Source organism: Macaca fascicularis, chromosome 3 (assembly GCF_037993035.2).
Source record: "Macaca fascicularis isolate 582-1 chromosome 3, T2T-MFA8v1.1".
Taxonomy (NCBI): domain Eukaryota; kingdom Metazoa; phylum Chordata; class Mammalia; order Primates; family Cercopithecidae; genus Macaca; species Macaca fascicularis.
Window position 1 is genome coordinate 14,265,988 of NC_088377.1, and position 11,168 is coordinate 14,277,155.

At 40.9% G+C, this 11,168-nt stretch overlaps 1 protein-coding gene across 45 annotated transcripts in view; it reads left to right on the forward strand.

Annotated features, from left to right (window-relative positions):
* Window positions 1–5,403, forward strand: part of SYNJ1 (synaptojanin 1) — a 102,326-nt gene extending 96,923 nt beyond the window's left edge. For all 45 annotated transcript variants that reach the window (XM_045389245.3, XM_045389255.3, XM_045389257.3 and 42 more), the window contains one exon: window positions 2,356–5,403. In XM_045389245.3, the coding sequence (XP_045245180.2) occupies window positions 2,356–3,168 (813 nt within the window). In that variant the 3' untranslated portion in view covers window positions 3,169–5,403. The remainder of the gene's footprint in view (window positions 1–2,355) is intronic.
* Window positions 5,404–11,168: the final 5,765 nt, after the last annotated feature.

An 11,168-nucleotide genomic window follows, 5' to 3' on the forward strand; every position in this document is an offset into this window, starting at 1 on the left:
TGACTTCTATTCTAAGCTGGCAGAGCACGAAATTCTCCTCTCCTCTAATGTCTGTGTTGCAGACGGTTCTATCTGCCATAGGAGAATTTTGTCTCAGACTCAAATATTTCCATTTTATATTAACTATAAATAGTCCAGAGATTTTTGGTAATACAGAGTTAATTTTATAATAGCTATATAAATTTCCTTGTAAGTACATTTCCACATATAGATCTACTTACTTAAGACATTTAGAATACAGTTTAAAGTCTGTGACATGTTTTCTCTTTAATTTTGTACAAATTTATCACACTAAGTTTGAAGAAAAGTATACTTTTTCAACCAATTATAAAGCATATTCTAGGATAGTTGAATAAAACAGATACTTGAAAGTTATTCACTTAAGTCATCCACACCATTTCCTCTTACAAGTGAACATCCTTCCTTATTCTTAAGCAGTAACTGTTTCATAATATGCAGTTACATTTTATTGAGACTGCTGCTGTTTTTTTCCAATATATTTCATGAAAGTATAGTTATTTTGCTTTAACAACTATCCAGATTCCTGTTGGGCAGTGCTCATTTTATTACATTGCCAGTCTTGAACTGAATTTTCTTTTTTGGGCCGTCCTATCCAACCCTGAAGTTTTCTTAAGTTAGTATAAGTGTCCAAGTCATCTACTCTAGTTTTAAGAATTATGTACATTTTTTTCAAAATTAATAATGAATGCCTGATAAGCTAATTTGCCCATGAGGCCAGAATCGTAGTTCTTTTCCTTCATCTGATCAGTTGGCTTTGCTCAGTCCCTTGGCTGTGCTCCACTCCAACCAGCTTCTTTATGGAGTAGGGACCAAGGGATTTAGGGCAAGAGTGAAGGAATTCCAAGCACTCTTCCTACTGATGACAGTTCACAGCCAACTCTGTCACATAGAGGGGACCAGGCTCCACTCTAGGCACATCTTCATTGTGGTTGTAGATTTCATAAACCAAATAGAAAATGGGACTTTTTTCCCTCTGGTTTTAAGCAATGGTTGCATTTGGTTACTAATAGTGTATCTGTTTTGGAACATTTTTACAAGACAGGAGGGTCAGTTTTTTTACGGAAAGTTGCCACATTACTCAGTTTTTGTGTTTTGTTTTTTAAGACGGAGTTTTTGCTCTTGCCCAAGCTGGAGTGCAGTGGCGCGATCTCAGCTCACTGCAACCTCTGCCTCCCCGGTTCAAGCGGTTCTCCGATTCTCCTGCCTCAGCCTTCTGAGTAGCTGGGATTGTAGGCGTGCACCACCATGCCCGGCTAATTTTTTGTATTTTTAGTAGAGACGGGGTTTCATCATGTTGGCCAGCCTGGTCTGGAATTCCTGACCTCAGGTGATCCACCCGCCGCTGCCTCACAAAGTGCAGGGATTAATCAGGCGTGAGCCACCGCACCCAGCCTCACATTACTCAGTTTATTCAACAAAGGAGAGCTTGCATTAAAAGTCAGCTGTGCCGGGCGTGGTGGCTCACGCCTGTAACCCTAACACTTTGGGAGGCTGAGGCAGGCAGATTGTCTGCGCTCAGGAGTTTGAGACCAGCCTGGGCAACATGGTGAAACCCCATCTCTACTCAAATACAAAATATTAGCTGGACATGGTGGCACACGGCTGTAGTGCCAGCAACTCAGAGGCTGAGGCACAAGAATAACTTGAACCTGGGAGGTGGAAGTTGCAGTGAGCCAAAATCGTGCCATTGCACTCCAGCCTGGGTGACAACACAAGATTCGGTCTCCAAAAAAAAAAAAAAAAAAGCAAAGAACTCTCAAAATTTATTTTTCCAACTAGAAGAGGGAGAGGGAAATATGGAGTCTTCATCTTATGAATAAAATATGCTAATAGAATTTATTTTATCTATAAAATTGAATTTCCATAGTAACATTAATTTTAAATGAAAACATACTTAAAAGAACAATGAAACCACATCATCATCATCATAGATGGGTGTTGGAAATTTATTTATATAGATTCACTGTAAGTCATAAGTATGGATTTCTTAAGTTCATACTGAAATGTGATAGAACTGGGCATGAACAAATTTGTTAATTCTATACAATTCTCCTTCTTACCATTTCAAAACTTGCATGAATGAAATAAGCTCTGATTTTGAGAGATTTAAAAAATTGATTTAATTAGAAAGGATTTATTTAGAAAGAAGTTTTTAAAGATTGTAGCTGTTTCATCTTATTTAAACCACCAGAGTAACAAACTACACAAAGCTACTTTTTAGTTTCTAAATTTACATGCTTGCCCCTAAAAAGGGAAGAATAATTGAGACAGGAAGAATGGGGGGTATTAAAAGTAAATATAAACTGGTTTTTCAGTGCTCCCTTTCTTTCGCAGGTAAAAACAAATGGAATCTCTGGTGTCAAACGAGAATCACCGTTAAAGATTGACCCATTTGAAGATCTGTCATTTAATCTGCTTGCTGTATCAAAGGCTCAGCTATCTGTTCAAACGTCACCTGTTCCAACCCCAGACCCAAAGAGGTTGATTCAGTTGCCTTCTGTAACGCAAAGTAATGTTAATACTTTGAGTTCTGTGAGTTGCATGCCAACAATGCCTCCAATTCCAGCTCGGAGTCAGTCCCAGGAAAATATGCGAAGTTCTCCAAACCCGTTTATTACCGGCTTGACCAGGACAAATCCTTTCAGTGACAGGACTGCTGCTCCTGGAAACCCATTTAAAGCCGAGTCTCAAGAATCAGAGGCAACTTCATGGTTCTCCAAAGAAGAGCCCGTTACTATCAATCCTTTCCCTTCTCTGCAGCCTCTCAGTCATAACGAAGGCAAGGCTTCATCTTCACTTGATGGCTTTAAGGAAAGTTTTGATCTACAGGGGCAGTCTACATTAAAAATTAGCAACCCAAAAGGATGGGTAACCTTTGAGGAAGAAGAGGACTTTGGTGTGAAAGGGAAGTCAAAGTCAGCTTGTTCAGATTTACTGGGTAATCAGCCAAGTTCATTTTCCAGCTCCAACCTGACATTGAATGATGACTGGAATAAAGGTACAAATGTCTCTTTCTGTGTGTTGCCATCAAGAAGACCTCCTCCACCTCCTGTCCCTCTGCTCCTGCCTGGCACCAGCCCTCCAGTAGATCCTTTCACGACCTTGGCCTCTAAGGCTTCGCCCACACTGGACTTTACAGAAAGATAACGCCACGCAACAGAAGACAGTGGGTATTTGCTTTTGGCAGGTAGAGCCAAGAGAATTGGGCATTCGTATTTCATTATGTGCAATAAGTCATTGTAAGTGCACTGATATCTTCACAAAACACCACTATTTGATGTGTACAGAGTTGGAATATGTGTATATTGGAAATAAGGAAAAACCCTTCTCATTGTTAACTGGAGTTTTGATGTATTTCTCTTTGGATGAATAGGAGACAGTAGTAGCCATAAAAAGTGCTTAAAACTACTTTAGAAAACAGTCCTTATTCAGAAACTTTTCGGTCAGGCTTCTGAAGAATCTCAAAAAAGCCCACCCAACTTTCAGCTGACATTTCCACCAGCCCTCTCATACTTGTTAACAATTGGTATCTATGAGTATTTACCAAAGAGCTGCCAAGGTTACAGTGAACAGTTTTGAAAGGCATTGCTTTAAAGGAAAAAAGTATAGGTATGTGTACATATATAATACATACAAACATATACTTCCATATACATTTATATATTTTCACAATTCATAGTTTAATTTCTAGGATATAACTCAGACCAAATTATACCTAAAAGTTCCAAGAGAGTCCCTTTCTCAATATCACATTACCAAAAAGATGGCTGCAATGTAATTTGGACCTTTCATTAATTTTGTTTTCAAAACTAGAATAATCTCACCACAGAATCAGAATTTTCTACCATTCCACACCCAACACCTTCAAATACACACAACCTTGTTACTTTTTACTCCAGCGCCTTCATATGCTTTTCTCCAGGAGGAGGTTCTTGCCGCTGGAAACAGCCTATTTTGTGGTCACTGTCAAGTGGATGGATATTCTAGTGCTCCCAAAAAAGCACTATGGCCTTATATGCAGGGAAGGCACATACCACCAAGTTCAAGGAGAAATATTAGAGCTAACCGTACTCTCTTCTCTGCGTACATTTGAATGTACGTTGCCTGTATCCCTCCCATATTTTCTTTTTGCTGCTTTTGCTCTGGAACTTTGCTTTTAGCAGGGAAAGCAGCCGTCCCCTGAGTGCTTTGAATTGGGGATATATCCACTGTGTTCTCCCCTCTCTTACGAGGCTACATAACACATCTATGATGCTGCTTTAAGTTTTTAGAGGCTATACCTCAAAATAGCTGTGGATTTTGTCTCCTGCACTGCCAATATGCAACTGATCCCGCTTTTATTAATTTTATGAAGAAGTACACAGAATTTTTACAGAATGTAGTATTTTGATACCATTAAGTAAACCAATCAGAAAACTCCTTGAGCAATAGTTGTTTCTTTGTCAGTTTCCATTACAATCATCTTTACCCATTAAGACTTACATCAGCGTTCCTTTTATATAAAGAGTTGTATATGTCCACCTAAATTCCTATGTCCACACTTAACCTTTAAAGATGTACATTGAGGGAATATAAAAAAATAGCGTTCATGGCTACGAATATGTAAAATGTTAAAAGCACAGCAAACTGCACTGCACTTAGACATAAAGCAAATCTATTAGGAAAAAAAAGCATTTTTCTAAATGCTCAAATGTTATCAAAATACTATATTTATAGAAGTAATCTTCTCTGTTAACAGCCAGGATTTGCTGTCAGAAATAACTCTTGTGAGTTTTATATTGTGCTTTTTGGAGGTTCTAATCATTTCAGCAGTAGTGTCTTTTAAACAGCAGTATTACTATAAGCAGTATGCTTCAAAATGTGAATTAACGTGTTGAAATTGTGGCTTTAACATCCATGTGACTCGTGTATATGGTATTTGCTCTCCATTAGCAAAATAATTCATTGTTAGGTAAACTTCACTAGTGCAAATTGCAGTTCTGTGAGCAATGTTTCCTATTGGATATAAACTACTGTCTAAAATATACATATCAGCAGCCCAGCCTTTATCAGGAAATTACACTTGGCAAGTTGCTGAAAATGCACAAAGTTATGAAAGTTAAAGGTATGCTGCAAATAACTAGCCATTATTCTGTGTATTATTAAATATTTACTAGTTCTGTTAAAAGCAGAGCAGAAGTTAGACACTAAGATCTCTTTGTGAACTCTGTGTTCTCTATATTAGATTGCTGTTTATATGTAAGATTTTATTGCTTATGTGGCATACAATATTTATAATGATAAACTTTATAGAAGTACAGTATTAAAGTCAGTGGTACACAGACATTCTGTACATATCCTGTGAAACGTGCTGTCATGTGAAATAAATATATCTCTCTTTACCATGCTGACTTCTTTGTTCGAAAGGGAAGAATTTTTCTCAGCCATTTTCCGTGTACTTTACATACACAAGTTTAGTGACGTTCAAACTAAATAAGCCTAACCCTTATTGCCGAATCAGGTATTTTAATTCAAGACCTTATTTTCATTTCTCCAGATAGTGCTTCCTCTAAAAGTAAGAAGAAAGATTTTCTGAGATTACTAATCATTATTAAAAAGTCCATGCCCAGCCTCGCCAACATGGTGAAACCCTGTCTCTACTAAAAATACAAAAAAAAAAAAAAAAAAATTAGCCAGGTGTGGTGGCGCAGGCCTGTAATCCCAGCTACTGGGGAGGCTGAGGCAGGAGAATGGCTACAACCTGGGAGGCAGAGGTTGCAGTGAGCCAAGATCGTGCCATTGCACTCCAGCCTGGGCGACAAGAGCGAAACTCTTTCTGGGGAAAAGAAAAAAAAAAAAAAGAAGGTCCATGCACTTACTCCATAAGAGAGGCCCTAACTCAAAATCATGCTGACTTGAAAATAATACATGAAATATGAATTATTTTTCTTACCCAAAGCAGAAGGAACAACTGGGGGGCAAAAAGGAATTGGGACACAACCAGACAGAAAAAGGGACTGACTAAAAAGACCCAAAGTAAAAGGCCAGGGCCGGGTGTGGTGGCTCATGCCTGTAATCCCAGCACTTTGGGAGGCCAAGATGGGTGGATCATGAGGTCAGGAGTTCGAGATCAGCCTGACAAACATGGTGAAACCCTGTCTATACTAAAAATACAAAAATTAACTGGGTGTGGTGGTAGGGATCTGTAATCCCAGCTACTCAGGAGGCTGAAGCAGGAGAGTATCTTGAATTTGGCAGGTGGAGGTTGCAGTGAGCCAAGACCACACCACTGCTCTTCATCCTGGGGGACAGAGGGAGACTGCCTCAAAGAAAGAAAGAGGCCAAGGCTAGGCAAGGTGCAATGGCTCATTCCTGTACTCCCAGCATATTGGGAGGCTAAGGCAGGAGGATTGCTTCAGCCCAGGAGTTCAAGACCAGCCTGGACAACATAGACTTTATATCTGGTAAAAATCAAAAAAATTAGCTGGGCATGGTGGTGCATCCCTGTAGTCCCAGCCACTTAGAAGGTTGAGGTGGGGCATCACTTGAGCCCAGGAGATCGAGGCTGCAGCGAGTGAGCTATGATCACACAACCACACTCCAGCCTGGGTGTCGGACCAAGACCCTATCTCATTAAAAAAAAAAAAAAAAAGAAAGAAAAAAAAGGCCAAGGCTAGTGTTGCCTTTTTTCATACCTATCTGGTTGGTATTTGAAATTCTTACCTTAATTCTTAATGTTCATTAACCTTTTATTAAGAGGTTACAGAATTATTGCCTTAAAAAAACCATTTTAAGATACTTGTAGGTTAATATGGAGTTATAAGAAATAATACAGAGACCCCATGTACCCCTTTACCCACTTGCCCCAAGGGGTAACATCTTGCAAAACTACAGTACCAGAGTATGACCAAGACATGAACGACACAGAGCATTTCCATCACCATAAGGAACCCTCATGTTGCCCTTTTCCCACTGCCCTTTCATCCCATCTCCTTTTCCCCTGCCCTTAACTTCTGGCAACCACTAATCTGATCTCTGCATGTATAATTTTCTCACTTCAAGAATGTTATGTAAATTTAATCGTGGTATGTAACCTTTTGGGGTTGGCTTTCTTCACTCAGCATAATTCTCTGGAGATTCATCTAGGTTGCATGTACTATCTGTTCCTTTTTATTGCTGAATAGTATTCCATGGTATGGATGTACCATCGTTTAACCATTCATCCACTGAAGGACACCTGGGTTGTTTCCAGTGTGGTGGCTATTACAAATACAGCTGCCGTGAAGAGAAGTTTCCATGTCTCTGGGATAAACACCCAGGAGTGCAATTGCTTGGTTATATGGTTATGGCATGCTTCCGTTTTTTAAAAACTGAAACTTTTCCAGAGTGCCTACCCTTTCATATTCCCATCAGCAATGCATGAGTAATCCAGCTTCTCCCCATCCTTTTCCTCATTTGGTGTTGTCGTTTTTTTTTTTATTTTAGCCATTATAGTAGTGGATGTTTCCTTGTGGTTTTAATTTGCATTTCCCTAACAGCTAATGATAAAAATCTTTTGTTTTTGTTTTTTGAGATGGAGTCTTGCTCTGTCAACCAGGCTGGAGTACAGTGGCACAATCTTGGTTCACTGCAACCTCCGCCTCCTGGGTTCTGATGATTCTCCTGCCTCAGTCTCCCAAGTAGCAGGGATTATAGGTGCCTGCCACCATGCCCAGCTAATTTTTTGTGTTTTTAGTAGAGATGGGTTTCACCATTTTGGCTAGGCTGGTCTCAAACTCCTGACCTCACGTAATCTGCCCAGTTCGGCCTCCCAAAGTGTTGGGATTACAGGTGTGAGCTACTGCGCCCAGCCTGAAGATCTTTTCAAGTGCTTATTTGCCATCTTATATTCAGTGAAGTGTCTGTGGTATTTTGCCCATCTTCTAAATGGATTTTGTTTTTACAGTTAAGTTTAGAAGATTATTTACATATTATAGATTCTACTCATCTTTCATTGGATATGTGGTTTGCAGATACTTCTCCAGTCTGTAGCTTAGTTTTCATTCTTTTTACATGACCCACAGCCAGATTCTGAGCTCTGCAGGGCCAGAAACTATAGCAAGGGTGATAGGCATGTAATAAGCAAACTCACAAGAAACTGATGTATAAATCAAAACACCAATTTATTAATGTTAGAAAAATGTCTGACCATATCAAGGATTACCAATTATACGGAGAGAGGGGAACTCTTACATGGTTGGTGAAAGAGTAAACTAGCACATCAGCTCAAGAAAACAATTTAACAATATTAGGTAAAATTCATGTACCCTATCAACAAGAAATCCGACTACTAGAGAAACTAGGATCTGTGGAACATGAGAGGCATTGTTTGTAATGGTGAAATCCAGAAATAAACGTCAACTGGGGAGTGGAGTGGAAAATAAGTGAGTGAAAACCTCACAGTGTAGCCATAAAGCAAGATACAAAATAGTATGACATCATTTATATAAAATTTACAAGGTCGGCTGCAGTGGCTCACGCCTGTAATCCTAGTACTTTAGGAGGCCAAGGGAGGCGGATCACGAGGTCAGGAGTTTGAGACCAGCCTGGCCAACATAGTGAAACCCCGTCTCTACTAAAAATACAAAAAAATTAGCTGGGCGTGGTGGCAGGCGCCTGTAATTACCCAGCCACTTGGTAGGCTGAGGCAAGGAGAATTGTTTGAATCTGGGAGGCGGAGGTTGCAGTGAGCCGAGTTTGCACCACTGCACTCCAGACTGGGCGACAGTGCAAGACTCCGTCTCAATAAATAAATAAATAAAATAAAATTTAAAATACACAAGACGATATATTTTTAGGGGTATATACACATGTTAATGGTATTAAAAACATGCAATGGAAATGATAAACACCAAATTCAGAATAGCAGTTTACCTCTGGAGAAGGAGAAGAAGAGAATGGGATTAGAGAGAGGCCTTAACTGTATCTGTAGTGTGTTAGGACCTAAAAAAAAAAAAAGGCAGTCAATAGAGCAAAATTTGCTCTTTTCGTTTCTGGCTGCCTGATATCCAGCAGCCATCATGAAAGACTCATAAATTATCCAGATCAGGATGTTAATCACTGATGGACTGCTGAACAGATACAAATGGTCATAAGATGCTCTTCATCCTAGAAAGGCAACAGCACCTCAAATACAAAGAGAAAACTAGTAAAAACTCACAAGACCACACCAGGTGTCATCTTGGTCTTCAGATTCGAACTCACTTGGGTGCCTGAGGGCAAGAAAACAGGCTTTGCATGATTTATGACTGCTGAAACCACACCAAGAAAGAGCTAGCCACAGATATTTAAGACAAGCCCTGTATGAGAAGAAAAGGACCTTAAGTAAATGCTGAACAGGGCCAGGTGGTGGCTCACGCCTATAATCCCAGCACTTCCAGAGGCTGAAGCGGGCGGAGACCAGACAGGCCAACATGGCGAAACCCCGTCTCTACTAAAAATACAAAAATTAGCTGGGCCTGGTGGCGGGCGCCTGTAATCCCAGCTACTCAAGAAGTTGAGGCAGGAGAATTGCTTGAACTCAGGAGGCAGGGGTTGCAATGAGCCACTGCACTCCAGCCTGGGCGACAAGAGTGAGACTCTGTCTCAAAAAAAAAAAAAAAAAAAAAAAGGAAAGAAAGAAAAGAAAAGAAAATGCTGAACAGAATGCAGTTATAATAAAATTATGAGGACCACAAATACCAGGGTTGACAAATTTAAAGATACTGCACGGGCTTGATCTGTGGTTATTTTAATCACTAGATGATTTAATAATCACTAGATGATTACTAAGCTACATATTTAAACAAAACTGGATGGTCAAAACATGGGTTCTTATGCAACGATTTTCCACATTTCTCAATATTATTAACAATTATATGGAGACCCCGTAAAATACGTAAGTTTGTGGACATGTAGCTCTCTATCTGGAAGGCTATACTGTAAAATTTTTAAGAAGCTGATGGGTACGGAATTGGATTCAAGAGAAAGGGTATGACCTTATGGCCCGCAGTCAGGAGCTAAGAAAACATAGTAGCCCATTTCCCCTGGCGAGATAGGCATTTGCCAATCAGACCAGTACTGCCTGTTCCGGGGTTTGGGTGATCCCTGTCTCAACAGTACTAGAAATAATAACACATCTTCCCCTCTCCCAAGGCTCCATCCCCCTTCTATCCACTATCAGTTATCAGTCTTCCTACCAAGCCCAGATTGGCTTTGGGCATTTCCAGGCCTTCAGTCATACCCTTTCGCCCAACACGCCCCCTCCCCAACACACACTCCCCAGTTTCAACCAAGAAGACCAAAGTTCCAAAGCTTAAGGAACAGGAAGTAGCGGGCGCTTGTAACAGTCAAATCAATATGTACTCAGCACTGCTCCCCTCCAAGAACGAGACAACGGGTAGAGGCCTTGCACCATCTCGCCTAGACGCCTTGTTACTAAGGACTCTGCAAATGTTACGCATCTCTTCAGGCATTCCTTGACCATCCAACCTAAGAAGTCCATCAACCTGTTTAGTTTTTTTAGACCTGTATTTGAATTTGCATTGTCCGTTTATTTATTATTTTTGAAACACAGTTTCACTCTGTCGCAGAGGATGGAGTGGCGCGATCTAGGCTCACTGCAACCTCCGCCTCCCGGGTTCAAGCGATTCTCCCACCTCAGGCTCCCTAGTAGCTGGAATTACAGGCACGTGCCACTACGTCTGGCTGATTTTTGTATTTTTAGTAGAGACGGGGTTTCACCATGTTGGCCAGGCTGGTTTCGAACTCCCGACCTCCCAAAGTGTTGGGATTACACGCGTGAGCCACAGCGCCCGGCCTGCCATTTATTTTTATTTTCTCTTTGTCACACTAAAATATAAGCTCCATGGGAGCAGTGACTGTGGATCTGCGGCGCCCGGAAGAAACAGCGACTGACGCCGATCGACTTCTGCAAGAGTCCGCTGGATATTTCGGGAAGGGTCGCTGAGGCAGGAAACGCTGGAGCTACCCTACCAACGCCATCCAAATCAGCCTGAACGAAGAAGTGCGGACACTCGCCCTGGCCCCTCCGTCCTGAAAAGCAAACGCGCGCAAACAGCAGCCAACAGAGCGACCCAGTTCTAGGTCGCTGCCGCCAAACTTTCCCAGGCCGGAAGCAGCATGGAGGC